The 20,577-nt window shown below is 37.1% G+C and overlaps 1 protein-coding gene across 2 annotated transcripts in view; it reads right to left on the bottom strand.

Annotated features, from left to right (window-relative positions):
- Window positions 1-1,503: 1,503 nt before the first annotated feature.
- The window catches only part of CYSLTR2 (cysteinyl leukotriene receptor 2), a 30,921-nt gene continuing 11,847 nt past the window's right edge, over window positions 1,504-20,577 (bottom strand). Inside the window, exons 2-4 of one of the 2 annotated variants that reach the window (XM_081128910.1) lie at window positions 12,072-12,143; window positions 10,847-10,963; window positions 1,565-4,997 (exon numbers count right to left, since the gene is read on the bottom strand). In XM_081128910.1, the coding sequence (XP_080985036.1) occupies window positions 3,980-4,996 (1,017 nt within the window). In that variant the 5' untranslated portion in view covers window position 4,997; window positions 10,847-10,963; window positions 12,072-12,143 and the 3' untranslated portion in view covers window positions 1,565-3,979. Of the gene's footprint in view, window positions 4,998-10,846; window positions 10,964-12,071; window positions 12,144-20,577 lie in introns of both variants that reach the window. The other variant, XM_081128911.1, reaches the window with a different exon arrangement.

Below are 20,577 nucleotides of genomic sequence, written 5' to 3'. Positions count from 1 at the left end.
TCTTCCTCAATGACAGCATTCTTCTCCAAATGAAAAAATGAGATGCTTCACCCTGGCTGAAAAAAGTCTTGAAAAAAGAAATAGTAAGTCATTAAGCTCTTCCCCCACTCCATAGACTTAAAGACACTAATAAATCACAACCCCTGCATTTCTGCTCATTCCAAGGGACTTGGTTGCTCTGTTATTCCCAGCTTTATCTGGAGTATCTTATCCTTGGAGAGTTGTTGAGATTTCTAGTTGTCATTTGAAAATCCCTATGCCCTTTTCCTCGAGTACAACATCCTTCTACTCTCAGTGTGGGGCTTGCTGCTTAGGGACAAGCCATGCCTGGCAGAGATGCCTGGCTGGCTGGCAGTTCTCTTTCCACCTCATTGCAGTGCAGTACATGTGGCTTCTGCAAGCCCCATTTTACTTTTTTCCCAGTGAGTGTTCAATGATTTAATCCCAACCTCAACTCCAGTTGTAGACTCAGATCATCTTCACTCAAAGCAATCCTTTCTTTCCTGATTTAGTTTAGGAGCTGAGTGTGTGATCTGAGTAGGTCTTATTAAAAGAAAGCTCATGCCCTAGCCGGTTTTCCAAGTCGTTAGAGCATAGGGCCTGTGGCCTAAAGGGTTACGGGTTTGATTCCAGTCAAGGGCACATACCTCAGTTGCAGGCTTGATCACTGGCAGTGGAGGGAACCAGTCAATTCTCACATTGATGTTTCTGTCTCTCTGTCTCTCCCCCTCCTTTCCACTCCCTCTCTCAAAAAAGAAAAAAGAAAAAAAAAGAAAAGTAGCTCATGACTTTTGTTAGCTGATTTGGGCAAGAGATATCCTGTTTCTTCTCCTGGATACAAAGAAGTATGTAGCCTTGCCCAGCCAGCCAGCTTGGCTCAGAGGTTGAGCATCGACTTATGATCCAGGAGATCGAGGTTCAGTTTCCAGTCAGGGTCTGTGACTAGGTTTCGGGCTCAATCCCCAGTAGGGGGCGTGCAGGAGGCAACTGATCAATCAATAATTCTCTCATCATTGATGTTTCTATCTCTCTCTCCCCCTCTCCCTTCCTCTCTCTGAAATCAATGAAGACATATTGACAAACAAACAAACAAAAAGTATGTATGCTCAAGCTGTTTCAGTCACCTTTTCCTTAAACAGTATTTGGCCTTGGAACCAAGACAATACCTGGAGAGGGAGGCTCACAGAACCCTGGTTGAATAGAGCCTGAAGTCTAACTTCCTTTTGTTATGTTTCATTTATGTGAGATAATGATTATTTAAGCCACTTGGAGTTGGGTTTTCTGTAACTTGCAACTAAAAACTATTCAGACATATCAAATCACCTCTGATCCGAGGAAGTCACACCTCTCACCCCAAGAGTGGACTCCCTCCCATGGCAGAGGTGGGCGAGCATTCCTCAGGGTTCCAAACCCAAGCCTAGTCCCTGTCTGCTTTTCTTGCTCCGGTCAGCATTCAGTTTCCATTTCTGGTAGGCTTTCTTTTTTTCTTCCTCATGTTTTTTTAAAAAACAAAGAATTGATTTGAATATTAACATTTAATTTTAACTTAATTTTTATTTTATTTCAGCAATACACATTTGCAAGTTAAACAGTTAAATAATTCTTAAGAGGAAAAGAGACATTCCCACCCTATCCTCTCACCTGCATCTTCTCTCCAGAGGTAATCTCTGGCAATTCTTTCCACTGTTTCTTCTGGGCTTTAGCTCCTATTGCTAAATAATATTTTTATACAGTTAGTCATCAGTCTCTAGCTTTAGTTACTATGTATTCTCTGTGATGGGAGATAAGGACTTATATTTCTAACACCTCTTCTCACCCACATACAAATCCTCTCCCTTCATTTCTTGAAAAAAGGTTGTATCATAATATTTTGCTATTTACATTATTCTGTATGTAAACATTACTCACAGCTAAACCCTGTAGTATACTATTTCCTTTCTTTAAAAAAGTTTTTTTCCCTAGTATTTAATAATTGCATTGTTTTTTCACTTGCTATTTTTCTATGTATTTTCACTAGTTCATCCTAAGCTCTATAAGAAAAACATAAATCCCTCCAATGTGTGCAAACCAATTTATTTCTTGTTTTTCTGCTTCATACCAACATCCTGGGAATTCTTTGCATCTTTCCCCTGTGTTGGATTCCTTGTTTCCTACATTCCATGTTTTCCTCTATCTTGGTTTAATCTGCTATTTTGGAAGAGCACATCCTCCAGTAGGTTTCTGATCAAAAGTGCAAGGGTGATAAAAATTTTGAAACCTCTCATACTAAAAATATCTCTACCTACCCTCTCATTTATTTGTTGGTGTTTTCCACGCCTGGGCCTTTTTCGCCAACCTGTAGTAGTCATTGTTCATAATTAAGAGTGAGGCTTTAACATGTTAATAGATACTCTAGACAGTAGGGCAGGCCCTGACTTCTGTGTTGGGAAATCCCCAACAGTTTTTATATGTTGGTCTTTTTTCCTGAGGTGAGAAGTTTTTCCATAGGAAGATCCTCCAGGCTCCCATCTTGACAGGATATGAGTTTGTCATCATTCTGGCAGCTGAGTAAGGGAAGGGCTCTGGTGCTCTTGTTTACCGTAAAGGCTTTCACTTAGTCCCTCCCAAGCTGCAGAACACCACCGCCTTCCCACCCTCAATTCTGCTTGGAGGTCATAAATCAGAAAAGAAAACCTCCATCTTCAGTCTTCTTGTGAAAGTGAGGAGGGGTAGGTGCCTGATTAGAGAAGAGAACTGTTATTCTGACTTTCAATTAATCTTCCTAGAGGTTTTCAGGGGGAACAGTGCAGAAAGTATCCAGCCAATCATTCACAGAGGTTTTTAACTCTTATGAGCTATGTGAACTTGAACAAGTTTCTTGATTTCTCTGAACTTTAGTTTTTTCATCTGTAAAATGGAAACACAGGGCTTTGGTGTGAGTGTTAAATGGGATCAATGAATGTAAGTGCCTGTCACAGTCTGTCCAGCATAAAAAAGGCACTCAATTGTTGGACATACAGTGGCAGTGATGGTAGTAATTGCAATCTCTTTAGCCTTTCTACACTTTCAAAAGGAAAGCCATCCTACTTATGCTCTGCCAAAATTTTAATAGAATTTCAGGGATATCACACCTTTGTAACTTGTCCTCCACTCCATCCTGTTTCTGAGTACCCAACCAAATCCTCAGAGCCACCTCCTCCATTCTGGCTCCCATCCCAAAGGGTTAACATGCAAGACTGAGAACTGCCGTGAAGTCAGTCTGAACCCAAATCTCAAGAGTAAAGCTGATCACTCTTCTCCCTTATTCTACATAGTGCCCTCGGTCTTTCTCCTGGCAAAAGGAAACTTCTTGCCTTCAGTGGGCTAGATCGCTCTCCTACTGCCACGTGAAGTTCCTCCTGCCCACTCCTTCTCGCCAGCTCTCTCATGCCTTAGTTCTTCTTCCCCATTTTTCTCTCACTGTTCTTGTTTGGGACCCTAACTTTGCTTTGTTAGAGGACAGCTTGTCTCTTCACAGTCAAGGCCTTTTCCCTGAATCTTTAGGCTACTTATCTGCTCTGGGGTCTCCAGCAGCTTTGTTAATTGGCTATATTTCAGGGGTATTGAAGAAGGAAGAGGAATTGAAGCAGCTGGGGAAATTAAGGTTATCTTAAAGTTAAGAATTTAGACTGTTTGATGGGCCACCTGGCACAGAATCTGATGAAAGGTAACACCTACTGTGCTTGGAATTTTTTCTTTGTCTGACACTTTAGATTGCAACACTCTAGTAAAGAATGTTCCTGCTAGTTTCCTCATTTAGACTCAATCAGTGAAAACACACCTAATGAAAATTTCGAAGTAGCCCTTATTAACAAGTCATGGTGATGTCAATGTTGGGGATCGACCTTTGTTGGGAATGGTGTAAATACATGGTCATTGGAGACTATGTTGGAACAAAAGTGGACAGATGAATATGAGAACAGGCCTCACCTAATAATCTCTTACATTTTCGTTCCCTTTTTCAACCACACGCAACAGGAAAGCTGCACTTTGTTGTCTGTGAATGACTTTTTCTGAATGCAGACCTTAGTCTGTCCTTAAAATTCTCCCCAGCAAAATAATAAAGCACAGGGTTGAGGCAGCTGTTAGCAGCCGCCAAGGCCAGTGTGACGATCACAGCTTTATGCAGCCTGTCTGTGCACGTACCCACTTCCCACACAATCAGGTGGAAGGTTCTCAGTATGTGGTAGGGCAGGAAACACAGCAGGAAGATGATCAAGGCGATGATGATGGTGGTCAGCGCCTTCCTGTGAGAGGCCCGCAGCCCCGATTCTGGGACCTCCACCTTTAACAGGGCTCGGATAATCAGCAAGTAACAGATGCTGAGCGTGCAGAACGGCAGCAGGAAGCCCACCACTAAGGCGACGTAGTTCAGGGTCTGCAGTTTAACAATTTTATTGAAATTCAGCTCTAAGCATGTTGTGACATTACCCATCTGCTCAGAGCCATTCTTCAGAAGTGTTGCTGACGTAGCCATGATGAGGATCCATATGATCCCACACAGAACCCAGGCACTTCTGATGCTGGTGACGTGGAGCAGCCGGAAGGGGTGAACAGTCGCCAGGTAGCGCATAACGCTCAGCACAGTCAGGAAATAAATGCTGCTGTACATGTTGACATACATGGAATAAGACGCAATCCTGCAGGCCAGGTCCCCAAATATCCAATGGGAGCCTCTGAGGTAATAGTCAACCCTGAAGGGCAGTGTGGTTATGAACAAGAGATCGGAAATGGCGAGATTTAGCATGAAAATATTCACAGACGTGGACTTCTTATAAGGCTGCAGAAAAACATATATGGAAAAGCCATTTCCCAAGGCTCCCCAGACAAATATTATCAGGTACACAACAGGATAAAAATCCCTCTTGAAGCTTTCAGTTGTGCAGCTCCTGTGGCTGTTGTTATTGCCAAAGGTGCCATTGGGTTCCATTTCTGATATGGTGGTGGGTACAGGCAAGGACATAAGTTTCCTCTCCATGCTGGATTTAAAAAGACACAAAAAGTTACTTCCTGTTCACTGCTTACATTTTCCCAGGTTTTAATGAAATGGGGAGAAATACTAGCTTTTCTTTGAAAAGTGAATCAAAAAAATATTAGCTAATTATTTACTATATGCTCCATTATATTTCATGATAAAATTATAAGATGCAGAATATACATTAATTTATTTGATTGAAGCTGAAGCCTCAAACTTGGGAGACTTTTGGCCTAGTGTCCATGTTAACATGAATGCCCTGCAACACTGCAGTCTAAATCTACTGGACAGAAGATTTCTGATCAGAATCTATGGAAGACAGAAGGAAGTGGCACAACACTTTTTAAGTGCTGAAGGAAAGGATCTACCAACCCAGAATTTTATATCCAGCAAAATTATCCTTTAAGTCTGAAGGTGAAATCAAGAGATGGATAACTAAGAGGATTTGTTGCCAGTAGACCTACTTTAAAGAATGAAGGAAAAAAGTTCTCTAAACAGAAAGGAATCAATAAATGAAGGAGTCATGGAATATCATAAAAGAAGAAAGAATACAATAAGCAAAAACATGGGTAAATACAATAGGTTTTTCTTTTCTTTTTGAGTCTAAGTTATGTTCGATGATTGAAAGAAAATCCGTAACACTGTCTGATGTAGTTCTAAATCGGGTGGGGAACCTGATTTTTTTCTGCTAAGGGCCATTTGTATATTTATAACATCATTTGTCATACAAAACTATCAACTTAAAAAATGGGTGGGGGGAAGAGGGATATCTGTAATACTTTCAACAATAAAGATAAATATATAAAACAATTAGCCTGCTATATTTGGTCAAACATTTAATTAACTCACTCCTAATGTGATGGCTGGAACTGCTTGTCTTTGGTGAGGCCTTGGCAGGGCCAGACCAAATGGCTTCGAGGGCCATATATGTTCCATAGGCCAGACCTTCCCCACCCCTGTAAATGGATGTAGAGGAATTTTTAAAGATAATTATATTATAAACAGAGGAGGATGAAGGGACATAGAGGAGGTAAGGTTTACATACTTCGCTTAAACTGGTAAAATGATGATGCCAATAGACTGTGACAATGAAGTATAATGTAATACCTAAAGCAGTTGCTAAAAAGCTATACAAAAAGATACACTCAAAAACACTACAGATAGCCCTGGCTGGTGTTCTCAGTGGTTAGAGCATCCTGCCATATACTAAAGAGTTGTAGGTTCGATTCCCAGTTAGGGCACATACCTGGGTTGCACATACTTGATTGGGGAACATACAGGAGGCAACCAGTCAATGTTTGTCTCTCACATTGATGTTTCCCTCTTTCTCTCCCCCTCTCCCTTCTTCTCTCTCTAGAATCAATGAAAAAACCCATATCCTGTGTGAAGATTAAAAACAACAACACACAAGATAAATTAAAATAGAATTCTAAAAAATGTTCAGATAACCAAGAGAAAGGCACAGAAAAGTAGATAATAGGAAAATAAAAATAAAATAAAATGGCAGACTTATCCCTAACAAATCAATAATTACATTAAATACAGACAGTCTAAATATACCAATTAAAAGACAGTTTGGCAGACTGAAATATAAAAAACATATATGACCCAGTTATATGTTGTTTATAAGAAACTCACTTCAAATGATAGCATTGACAGTTTGAAAGTAAAAGGGTGAAAAACATATATGTCATGCAAACTTTATCAAAAAAATCAGGGGTGCCTGGCAGGGATGGCTCAGCGGTTGAGCTTCGACCTGGGATCCAGGCAACCGGGGTTCGATTCCGTCAGGGCACATGCCCAGGTTGTGGGCTTGATCAATGACTCTCTCATCATTGATGTTTCTATCTATCTCTCCCTCTCCTTTCCTCTCTCTGAAATCAATAAGGATATATTTAAAAAAAAAAAAAAATCAGGGGTGGCTACTAATATCAGATAAAGTAAACTTCAGAACAAAGAAAATTTCCAGGGACAGAGTTTATCCATCAAGAAGACATACCAATGTTTAAATGTATATGCACCAAATAATAGAGTTGCAAAATATATGAAGCAAGAACTGATATAATTAAAAGGAGAAATAGACAAACCCATTATAGTCGGTAACTTCAACGATTGATAAAGCAAATAGACAAACACTCAGCAAGGATATAGTAGAACTCAAAACATCATCAAGTAACAGGACCCAACAGACATTTATAGAACACATGATTCTATAACAGCAGAAGACACATTCTTTTCAAGTATCCACAGAACATATACCCAAATAAACCACATCCTGGGCCATAAAACAAACCTCAAGAGATTTAAAAGAAATGAAATCACACAGAGTGTGTTCTGTAACTATAAATCAACAGCAGAATCAAACTACAAATCAACAGCAGAGATATAACAAGAAAATTTGCAAACACTTGGAAACTAAAATCACACTTCTAAATAATCTGTAGCTCAAAGATGAAGTCTCAAAGGAAACCAAATAATATATTTAACTGAATGAAGATGAAAATACAACAAATAAAAATTTGTGGGAAATAGCAGAAGCAGTAGTGAGAGGGAACCGTATAACACTAAATGTATACATTACAAAAGAAAAAGTATTAAATCAGTCATCTAACCTCCCATCTCAGAAGCTAAAGAAAAATAGTGAAATAAACTCAAAGTAAGCAAAAGGAAGAAAATAATAAAGATAAGAGCAGAAATCAAGGAAATTAAAAAGAGAAAAAAATTTTAAAAATCAAGGAACTGGTTCTTTGAAAAGATCAATATAATTGACAAATCTATAGCAAGATGGACGAAAGAAAAATAGAGTAAACACAAGTTACTGGTATCAGGAATAAAACAGGGGACATCATTAGAAACACTGCAGACATCAAAAGGATAATAAGGGGATACTATGAACACCTCCCAAACATAACCTTGACAACTTCAGTGGAATGGACTAATTCTTAAAAAAATACAAACTATCCCAATTCACCCAATATGAAATAGATAATTTGACTATTAACAAAATTAAATTCTTAATTTAAAATTTTCAATAAAGAAATCAGCAGGTCCAGATAGTTTCACTGGAGAACTCTACCAAATATTTAAATAAGAATTAACACCAATTCTATACAATATTGTCCAGAAAATAAAAGAGGAAGATGCACATTCCAATTTATTTTGTGAAGTTAGTATTACCTTGATATCAAAGCCGGACAAAGGCAAACAAAAAACCCACAAAAGACTACAGACCAATATTCCTTATGAAAATATATGCAAAATCTCTTAGCAAATAGAATATAGTAATATACAAAAAAAGAAATTCAAACCATGACTAAGTAGGGTGTACTCCATGGGTTCAAGTTTGGTTCAATATTTAAAAAATAGTCAATGTAATTCATGTAAACAAGCTAAAGAAGAAAAATCACCTGGTCATATCAATCAATGTAGACAAAGCATTTGGCAAAATCCAATAGCTGTTCATAATCAAAACTCTCAGAAATAAAGGAATAAAGGGGAGTTCTCCAATTTTATAAAGATCATCTCAAAAAATCTTCAGCTAACCTACTTAATGGTGAAAGACTGAATGGCTTCGCCCTAAAATTGAGAACAATGCACGATGTCCACTCTCATTGCTATTATTCAATATATTGCTGTAAGTTCTAGAAAATAAGACGAAAAAGAAAATAAACATAATACAGATCAGAAAAGAAGAAATAAAATACTTCCCATTTGCAGTGACATGATTGCTTACATAGAAAATCACAAGGAATCTACACACAAAAAATGTCCTAGAAGTAGCAAGTAAATTCAGCAATGTGGTAAGATACAAGATAAACATTCAAAAATCAATTGTATTTCTATATACTAGCAATGAATATATGGACATATTGAAATTAAAAACACAATTTCATTTGAAATCATTCAAAAATAAAATGAGACTTAAGTGTAAATCTAACAAGACATTACAAGGTTTGTATGCTAAAAACTACGAAATGCTGATGAAATAAATCGAAGTTCTAAATAAATGGAGATAGGTTCCATGTTCATGGAATGGAAGGTGAACAGAATAAAGAGGTCAGTTTTCCTCAAATTGATATACAGGATCAATGTAATTCCTACCAAAATTTTTGTAAGATGTTTTTGTAGGTATAGACAAGATTATTCTAAAATTTATGTAGAAAGGAAAAGGAAGTAGAATATTTTTAAAAAGAATAAAGTGAAAGAACCAATCTACTCAATTTCAAGACTTATAGCTAAATTTATCAAGACTGTGTGTCATTGAAGGGATAGACACATAAATCAATGGAACAAAATAGAGAACCAAGAAACAGACTCACACAATATGCCCAACTAATTTTTGACAATCATTTTTGGCAAAAGTGATTCAACAGTGGAAAGACTGTTTTTCCTGAGGTGCTGGACCAATTAGATATCCATAGACAAAAGAATAGAACTGAATCTGAATTTCACACTTTATAGGTGTGAGATTAACTAAAATGGATCATGGACTAAATGAAAACGATAAAACTGTAAAACTTTTAGAAAAAAGCATAGGAGAAAATCTTTGGGATCTAGAGCTAGGGAGAGAATTCTTAGACTTGACATCAAAAACATGATCCATAGAAGGAAAAATTGATAAGTTGGACTTCATCAAGATGAAAAACTTCTGCTCTGCAAAATGCCCTGTTAATTAGGATGAAAAGGCAAGCTACAGACTGGTAGAAAATATTTACAAACCACATATCCCACAAAAAACAAATGTTCTAGAATATATAAAGAACTCTCAAAACTCAACAGTTAAAAAGCAACAACAAAAAAACAATCCAATTTGAAAATGGCAAAAGACATAAACAGAAATTTCTGACATTATATAAGTAACAAATAAGCACATGAAAAGTTGTTCAACAGCACTAGCCATTAGGGAAGTGCAAATTATAACTTCAATGAGATACAACTACATACTTATTAGAATGACTAAAATAAAAAAATAGTGACAACACCAAATACAGAGAAACTGGATCACTTGTATATTGCTAATGAGAATGCAAATGATACAGTCTTTCTGTAAAACAATCTGGCAGTTTCTTAAAAAACTAAACATGCAACTACCTCATAACCCAGTAATTTCACTCCTGGAAACTTATCCCATGGAAGTGAAAAATGTATGTTCACACAAAAACTTGTATATAAATGTTTACAGCAGCTTTATTTGTAATAGACAAAAAATGGAAGCAAGCCAGATGTCCTTCATTGATTAAATAACCTGTAATATATACATACCATGGAATACTATTCAGCAACGAAAAGGAGAGAACTATTGAAACATTCAATAACTTGGATAAATCTCCAGGGAATTATGCTATGAAAAAAAAGCCAATCTCAAAAGATTATATATAAAATATAATTTCATTTATATAAAATCTTTGAAATGACAAAAATATAGAAATGGAGAACATAGGTTAGTAGTTACCAGGGATTAAGGAAGTGATGGGAATAGGAGAGAAGTGGATGTGACTATCGAGAAGGGAAGCCTCAGGAATCCTTGTGATAGAAATGTTCTGTATCATAACTATATCAATGTCAATATGCTGGTTATGGTATTATCCTATAGTTTTGCAAAATGTTACCATTGGGAAAAAGATACAAACAAGTGATATCTCTATTATTTCTTACAACTGTGTGAGAAGCTGTAATTATCTAAAAATAAAAAGTTTAATTAAAAAGAGAAAGGTTAGGTGTAGTTTAAGCAGGATACCCCAGATGATTGTAAAATTCCATCTGGAAAGAACTGCTTGATGGTTTTGTATTTAGGGCCTTTTTAAAATTATTATGAAACATCCCTTTCCCCACACACAGCATCCCTCTCCATACCTGTGCACATTGTCCACCGGGAGAGGTCATCCTAAGGAAGATGGGAGAAGCCTTCCAAGCCCAACAAGTAATAAAGCCAACTTGTTCAATAACAGGTGTGTTTGTGGTGGTCTTTGGCTGGAGGACATTGACAAATTGGAGTTTCACTGAGATTCCTGCAAAGTTTTTCCTAACTTAAACAAGTACGTCAACTCAGTAATAGTTCACAAATCTGAGACCCTTACTCCTGGTTGGAGATAAGTTCATACTGCATTGAGTGCTGACATCGTTGAGAACCTTCAGCAGTGTGTATTTTGTTTTCCTATGAATAGGTCCTCTGAGATATTTTAGTCACTGATCAGATTTGTAAATCTGGTAAATTGTGACAATTGTTTTCTAGCTTTCTAACATCCATTCTATAGTCTGTCTATTGTCTTGAGTGTTGTTTGTCTGTCAGGGGAAAAGTGTGTAAGGACAGAACATGATCATTCCCCCTAAGCCTATCTTACAGCTGCCGCAGGGGCTGAGTTCAGAAGGACGCATTCCTTAAACAAACTTTCTCCTTTGGATAAATTGTGTCAGGCCATCATTTCAGAACTTAGAGGAACTTGCTCTAGCTTATCTTTGTGTCCCTGAAAACCATTTTTTCCAGCCCTAATTGGAAACAATTGACCTTGTTCACATTCCAAGACAAAAATTCATACAGGCACCACCCTTCCACCACTGCAGCTCTCATGGGGCTCCCTCAACCTAAAACTGTGCCTCTTCCAAGCCCAAGACCTGTTTCCTTCAGCTTTTCTCACTGTAACACAAACGTGTGTGCTTATCTCTACAACTGGCACAGTTTCACCTGGGACAGTTTGAAATTGTAATAGCCACTGTGGGGAACTTTTGACAAGACTGTTTACTTGAGAGGCACTTTAGAACAATAAGAAAGGTTCTTTTGTTTAATGTTGGCAATAACCTCCTCCTTTGCTTCCATACTTTGGGAATTAATAAGTGCTGGCTTTTTAATCAGCTACTGATAAAATTGTCAAGGACTTAAACCAATTTTAATGTAACTGTTTTATGGGCGTATATTTCCAAATCTGTTTTTCTATGTATAAACTTCATTTCCTCTCTTTTCAGAGGGGACATGATTATCCTTTTTCAGTGTTAATGTCATATTCATATGAAGCAGCCTCCTTTTCATTTTTTAAAATTCCTCTGCCTCTCTTTTCCCCTCTCTTAAGAAATTAATGATTACCTGATAGAAGAGTCATTCACTTTTTCTATGCATATTATAGGATGCTTTAGTCCAGACAAGCAGTCAAAATATCTGAAATAAAAAAAGAACAAATTATTAAGATGTGTTGTACTTTATGAACACTAAAAGTATATTTTCATAATGGGTTCTATTATTACTGTTGTGAGAAAAGGCGTTGTCTTCAAATTAAAAGAAGATAACATTTTTTGGCATGATCCACAGTCTTTAAAAATTTAGTTTAAAAAAATTAGTTTAATGTATAAACTAGCATCAACACAATATTTTGGTTTGTACAAGGCCAGGGTTAAGTTTTTTTGACTAAATTGAATTTTCTACATTGGTTTATGAGTCAAGCAACATTCCATTTCTTTAATAACTTGTTTAAAAATTTAAAATATACATATAAAATAGCATTCAACTAAAATAAGTGATAAAAATGAATGGCATCGTATTCAACTAAAATGAGTGATAGTGAATGCTTTTTTAAAGTTAAGATTTAAATTTATGAAATTCTTACATTGTTATACATCATAAAGATTTAATGTGGTGGTAACTAAAATTATAATTTCCTGATCTTTAACTAACTTAGACAAATGGTTAATTAATAAGTCTTTGGATGTCTAACAATTTCTAAATAAACAACAGATACAAGACAGTGGTCACTAAATATAATCTTTACCTTATTTGTTAGAATGGAAATAGGTAAACAAAATATGCAAATGCTTTTGGGTTATAGGTTTATACATCAAAATTGTTTAAATTGAATGACATAAATACTAATAGACCAAAAACTTCTAAATAATTTCTTATCTCCTATAACTTTTTTATGCCTGAAGAAAAGGAAGGTTGATTACTTTGGTTAAAGATGATAATTAATATAAATGGTTAATACAGAAAAATGCAAATATGTACATAAGACAATGAATATGATTTTCTACTTGTTTATTAGGAAAACTGAAAAGTTTATTCAGAAGGTAAATTTAATATGATATACCCTTTATTTTATTTAATAGATTTCATTTTAAAGCTATAGTTAAGCATTTTAAACTTATTTATTTTAAATATACCTTTATTGATTTCAGAGAGAGGAAGGGAGAGGGAGAGAGAGAGATAGAAACATCAATGATGAGTCATTGATCGTGCCCACAACCCGGGCATGTGCCCTGACCGGGAATCGAACCCCGATAGCCTGAATCCTAGGTCGACGCTCAACAGCTGAGCCATGCCCGGCCGGGCTCAGCACTTTAAACTTATTATTTATGTGTGTATTTACATTTGTGAATACTTAAATGCATACATATAAGTGCATATTAATAAACCATTTACTGCAGATTGTCACATAAATAATGTACAAAATAGAGTAATATTAGAATTTGGGTCTTGTTACTATAAAATAATTACGTTATTTTATGCTCATATTAGTAAAGATTTATTTCTGTCAACAAAACATTCACTTTACTCTCAGTGCTTCTGACATAGTTGTAAATCATTTTTAAAGAGATTCCTTCCTTTAAAAATAGTTAAGTGCCTAATAACTATTGTTAATTTCTGGGAATTCTTACAATGTTGTCTATAATTATTTCTTGACCCTAGATACCTCAAACAACTATTCTTGGTTCTTCCTTTCCCATGTTCAAAATGAAGCTATTGATATGTATTTTGTGCCTAAACTACCTTTGGGTTTATTAAAATAGCCAATAGATTTGTTCTTTCACCCTGTGAAAGGAAGGACAATGGAAATAATTAGATTTCTAACAAATTTTTGAATTTTAATTAATTTAAAACTATTATGAGAGAGCCTTTGTTTATCAAACTTAGTAATAAAAACTGATAAATTACAAGGAAAGTTGATTTTGTTAATTATATTGAAGTAAAATGTACTATAATCGCTCAGCCAGCATGGCTTCCGTGGTTGAGCATCCACCCATGAACCAGGAGGTCCTGGTTTGATGCCCGATCAGGGCACATGCCCTGGTTGCAGGCTCGATCCCCAGTAGGGGGTGCAAAAGAGGCAGCCGATCATTGATGTTTCTGTCTCTCCCTCTCCCTTCCTCTCTCTGAAATCAATAAAAACATTTAAAAATAAATAAATGAATAAATTATACCATGATATAAATATCTTTCAAGAATTACATACTTTTTAAGTTAAAGAAAACATGCTCATGTTTAAATACAAAGAATTTTTAAAAATATATATCTTTATTGATTTCAGAGAGAGGAGGGGAAAGGGGGAGAGAGAGAGATAGAAACATCAATGATGAGAGAGTCATCATTGATTGGCTGCCCCCTGCACACCCCCACTGGGGATTGAGGCTGCAACCCAGGCATATTCCCTGACTAGGAATCGAACCGGGATCTCCTAGATCCTAGGTCGATGCTCAACCACTGAGCCATGCCCAGCCAGTCCAAAGAATGTTATTATAAATATCAAAAGACTTTCTTCCTGGATTCTAGATTTACAAGTCCTTTTTCCTTTTCTGTCATGACAAGTCTGAACAAGCTCTCGGGGTTCTGACTCAATTACATGGGAACTATCAGAGACCAGTTGCTGATTTCAGTTGTGGATCCAGAAGCCACAGGTAACTATTTTGCAGCAAGGCTTGTAGAAGCCTTCAGTCAACTTAGCCAATTTAGTTCTAGGGTCTTCACTAAACAAAAGTTTCTCTACTGTGCAAATGCTCTTTAATGATAGAAATAACTCAGGACTTTTCAGCTAATCACCTAATCTCCTCCTGTGCAATTTGGTTGGTTTCCCTTCAACATCACCATTCATTGCTATAACACTCTAAACCCAGCTACCCTCCTCTCTACTCTGTAGAAAAAGACACCTGTGATTGGTTACCTGTTAGGGAGGTATCCATACCTTGCATGGACTTTCTAGATTCACCCTTGGATATTCCTGACTTAATTTTGTTGGTTGGTTGGTTCATACTTAAAAAGAAAAACTAGAAATTGTCAAGCAGGTTGTGCTATCGCTGACTTGAATTTACCCTGAAACAAAGTAAGTTCAAATGGCTAAGTTAATTGTCTTTACACAAACTTGCCAGCTTCCAGAAAGATAAAAGAATAACTATACTGATACATGTTATATAATTTTGGATTTATCCATGAATTCAAAATGCTTTAGAAGTAGAGATTTCCTGACTCTACAAGAACCCTTATGAAATAGATAATGAATTAAAGAACCTTAGGATGCTTTGCTGTTACTTAAAGAGAGAGCCATAATACAAGTAAAGTTTAGCAAGGCTGCTTCATATTACCTACAGAAGCAGAGATAAGCTGGCAATGATATTAAATCAACATTGGTGGGGTAATTTTAGGTTATTGCTAAGGATGTTCCAATGCATGCCCTACCTGCCATCAACACAATCAGTGAGATTGTGAAGATAGCGAACATGGGAAAACCATACCTCAAAGCTCCTTTGAACATCCCCAAGGGTCTATGGGTGTGCTTTGGTTATTGTGTATTCTCAGAGTATGTTAAAACTTTTCTTTGCTGAAGAGCTCTGTTGTAATAGAAAAAAATGCTTAATTTTGTAATTCCAACTTTTCTTTCCATTAAAAAAGACACACATTTCACTGATATGGTCATTAAAGAACTGTAAAGCTTTACCTTTTACTTAGAAACATCACTGTCCTTGTCAACAAATAGAGAAAGTAATAAGAACTAATAGAATTCTATACTTTAAATGGCCCAAGTATTTCCACTGACCTTGATGGCAGGTAGTAAGAGCACTCTCCTCTAGGACCCACAAATTATCTTCTTCCAAGTTAACAACAGGCTGCTTTATGCATGGGAATTACTTCCAATTTTTTATCCTAGTTCTATTGCAATCTAATGTGATGAGTGCAGTAAAAATGCATTTCCAAAATATCTTCCAAAGTAGCCTTTGTGTGATCTGAAACCTAGATATTTGGTCTTTTGGAAAGGACATCAGAGAAAGACTTTTCTTGAATCTTGATGGAAAGGATCTTATTGGTACCTTTAACAACTGGCATAGCATTAAGGCTCCAATATTTTAATGTTTAAATTCATGGTTACCAACTAAAAAGACATAAATAACTTTCCCTCAACTAGTAACTGGAAGTTTGTTCCTTTGAAAGACCCCAAACTGAAGATTTTAAAAAATTCTCCAGAAGCTGTTGATTTACAGAAGTGGACAGCTCTCTATTAATAACTAATATGACCTCCCTGCTCTTCATCTTATAATCCATTATATCTTCTGCAACTTAAAAAAAAAATTGACATCTATGAAACAATGCCACCATGCACCAGCCAAATGTGAAATTTGACCATAATCGTAAAGCCTGACCTAATACCAATGGAGCATTCATTAGTTACCTAAAGCTCAATGAACTCAGAATATTGAAAAAGTTCCGGTAAAGTTGACAGAATAGGTAAACTCTGTGTTCACCTTCTCCCATAACCACATCAAAATTACAACTACAGCCCAGCCACACATGGCTCAGTGGTTGAGCATTGACCTCAGATCCAGGAGACTGTGGTTTGATTCCCAGTCAGGGCACATGCCTGGGTTGTGGGCTCGATCCCCAGTCAGGGGCGTGCAAGAGGCAGCAGATCAGTGATGACTCTCTCATCATTTATGTTTCTATCTCTCTCTCTCCCTTTCCCTTCCTCTTTCTGAAATCAATAAAGATGTTTTTGTTTTTTTTTTAAATTACAACTACATTATAGAACAACCAATCTGGAAAGGCTGAAGACTAGCTGAACAGAAGTCCTATAACTAAGGATATAAAGAAGGCACATCGAGACTTGTAGGAGGGGCAGAGACATGGAACGAGCTTCTCCCACACTCACATGTGACAATTGAGCATCAAGAGAAATATCTCAGCTGTAGAGGTCCCCCCTGAAAAGAAAGGGGTACCAGCCCACACCAAGATCCTCAGCCTAGAGTACCAGTGCCAGAAAGAGGAGTGAAACATCTGGCCGTGAAAATCAGTGGGGATTCTGTCTGTCCAGTAGAGACAGAAGGTTGCTTGAGACCTGGGCATCCTCTTCAAGGGCCCATACACACACTCACTCGCTTGTCCCTAGGCTCTGGCTGAGGGGCAGTGGCTTGGAGAGTGCCAGGGACATACTGGAGGGACTGAGTTGTATGCCTTCAGGGCAAGGTAGAGGTTCAGCTGCCACTGTCCCTGTGTTGAGCCCTCCTCCTACACATCTGACAGGCAGGCTCCATCTTTCTTGTGTTGAGCCCTCCCTTCACATGGCCAAATCTGAACCTTTTAAAAATTGTGCACTGACCCCACATCAACACAATGCTTCTGCTGAGGTTTTACTACCTTATTAGCAAAACCCAACCCTTTAGGAGTGGGAACAAAGACTGGGCTTATCCTGAATAAAAACAGTTCCTTTATTTTCTTCAGAGACATCTGGCCTGCTTTGCCAGACATGTTTGATGTTACTAAAGGAATTTATCCACTTCAAGTGATGCCCTCACCCCCAATCCCTATGGACAAAGAAAAAGGCTCATTTCTATTGTCATAAATAATTCCTAAACTCCTAATACCAACATAGTATTTGCCTCACTAGGATACTTCTTATGTGGATACCTGGTTTTCATCCACCTGCCACACACTAATTTATCCTGTGTGTGCAAGACAATTGTTAGAGAATTTCAGAATCTTGAACTATCACTCCTCCAGTGAATCATGTTTCTCTAGAAAGAATACACAGAAACCTCTAGAAAAGGCAAGCACAGCTAACTGAAAGAACTCAGGACTAATAACTGACTCCCAGGTATGCAGACTGTGCAAACAACTAAATTACCAGCAGTGTTGAGACAAGGCAATTGTAAAGGATCATCCAAAACTTGTCTCTGACCCCGGAAAAAGTCATAAATTATATAACTTCTCTAGAAGCTGACAAAAGTTCTTAATCAAACTCTAGCCAGGCTCTTCTGAGCCCTCTTCTCAACTAGATTTCCACCTTGGCCTATAATGACTTGAATAAAATACTAACATAGCTCAAGCCCACATCTGTAGGATAATCCTAACCCCCCCCCCCCTTCTTACATATCCTGAGAAAACTCAAGGCTGTCAAAAGAATCCACTGTTTGTTCCAGCCAACAGCTGAAGATAGGGCCCCTGCCTCCCAGCCTCTATGGGAAGGTAGGAGCCTAACCTCTGTAAACACCAGTTAGCAAACCTAGATACATTTGCCATGTGGGCCAACATTCCCTTCCAACTTATTGTAATTTTTCAATTCTCTGACTCATGGAGCACCCTCCCTGTTTAATCATTCTCCTTTGAAAACGTTCAGTTACCTCTATAAAAATCAAAGCTGAGCTCAGTTCTTGTTGGAATTTTTTCTCTATTGAAATAGTATATTACTGATTAAAATCCGTCTCACTTTATCTAGTGCCCCCTTTATCTGTGACAAAGCCTAGGTTTAAATGTAAATTTATTAGTCAGAGTTGTCATGGATAATGACATAGTTTTTAATTTCTTAGCCAGCCAAAGAGAAATTTATGTGAGAGCAAATACTTCTTATTACAACTGCATAAATACTACAGAACAGCCCACAACTGGGATGGGGGTTGTGGGGAAGCTTCCTGGATGTCTAGAAAAGAACAGGTAGATTTTGGGGGACATCTTTTCATTGTCTGGGTCTGTTTTTCAGGGTCTGTTATAGGAACTAATAACCATTTTTGTTTCTGGAATGTCTTGCTTCCTTGAATCTTACCCCCAAATTACTTAACACAAGCATAAATCCTATAATAATTCCTCACATCTTTCTGAGACATCCCAGTTTCCCAAGGTGTGCATTCTCTTTTGATACAATAAATCCAACTTTGTTCAACTACAGGCATGTTCCTAATGCCCTTGGACAAGAAGACACTGACTGTGAGAATCCATTTAATAATCTAAAGAATAAAAGAGGTATGGCAAAACATTAAATTAACCTACCAAAAGGTAGTCTGTAAGTATATTTCTGATGCAGTATTGATGCTTTTCAATTATCCTTCAGAGATCTATGTGAAGATATGACTCAGAAAACATAGTTTGCATGTAAATGATGTCAAAAAAATAATAAAAGCTGTTTTTTCTTTGATTTGACAATTCTCAAAGTCTCTTAGAAGGAACATGAGTTCCATGAGATGCTCTGTGATACGACTTCCATGTTCAAATCAGCTTGAGAAACGCAGCAAGCTCTAGAATTCCTCCCTTGGAGATTCATAATTCATGTTAAAGATTCTATAGGGGTCCTGCAGGGGGGTAAAAGTCTGATTTATACAGAGTACCCCTCCCTTTTTTTTTTTTACTTTGAAAATTTTTTTGCACATTAACACATATTATCCTACAAAAATAATGTTCTACACAGTCTTACTTGGGAAATGCTGATATTATATAATCTATCTGGAAGATAATTTTGATAGACGAGAAAGAGACCCCCCCCCCCCCCGCACACACACCTAATGGGCCAAATCAACAAGCAAGTGTTCAAGTGTTTGGAGTCAGGGAACTCTAAGCATTTATCTTGGACTACATTAGCATTTTTGGGCATCCATTACTTCATTTATAAAATGGAGATTGTATTAATTTCCTAGGGCTGCCTTACCAAAGTACCACAAATTGAGTGGATTAAAACAACAGACATTTATTCTCTCACAGTTCTGGAGGCTAGAAGGTCTGAAATCACGGAGTTAGCAGGGTCATGCTTCCTGTGAGGTCTCAAGGGAAGAATCCTGTTTTGCTTTTTCTAGCTTCTGGTGGTTACCAGCAATCCTTGTCATTCCTGGGCTTGCAGATTCATCACTTTAATCTCTTGATTCTGTCACATTGTGTTTTTCTCATGTCCTCCTATTATCTTCTCATTATGTAATCTGTGTCTTATCCTCTTCTTAAAAGAATACCACTCATTGAGGTAGGGCTCATCTTAGTTTAGTATGACCTCATCTTAACTAGTTAAATCTGCCAAGATCCTATTTCCAAATAAGGTTATATTCACAGTTACCTGGGTTTAGGACTTGGACTTATCTTTTGGGGGGATGTAATTCAACCCACAACAGGGATATAAAACATCTATTTCATAGAGTTATAAGGATTAAATAAGAAAGAGAGAGGGAGTGCTTCCAGAACACTGGTAAGTGTTCCTGAGCTGCTTCACTCTCTTGAATGAATAATAAATGATCTAGCTTCAATATCTGTCATCCCACTAACCATGAGAATGAGTTGATGACCTCAATTCTCACATTCATAGAAGTGTAAAATGTAGATTTTTCTTGGTGTTTGCTAGAAAAGCATATTTTACAGAAATACCGATTACTCTCAGATTATTCTGACATGTTTATGATGAAAATCTCTCAAACATCACTCCATTCCTTTACTCCAAGTCTATGCCTACCAGGAATCTTTTGAAAACCCATCTTCTTATATCTCTCTTGAAGTATGGACTGTGAACTGGAAGATTCCAATAAAGGAGAAGTAGAATCCCCCATTATAAATATACAAATCAGAATTCTGGGTTAAAAATTTGTCCCGT

This window comes from Miniopterus schreibersii (assembly GCF_964146895.1).
Source record: "Miniopterus schreibersii genome assembly, chromosome: 2".
In the NCBI taxonomy this organism is placed as follows: domain Eukaryota; kingdom Metazoa; phylum Chordata; class Mammalia; order Chiroptera; family Miniopteridae; genus Miniopterus; species Miniopterus schreibersii.
Note: the sequence above shows the minus strand (reverse complement) of the source record. Positions and strands in the feature narration are given on the sequence as shown.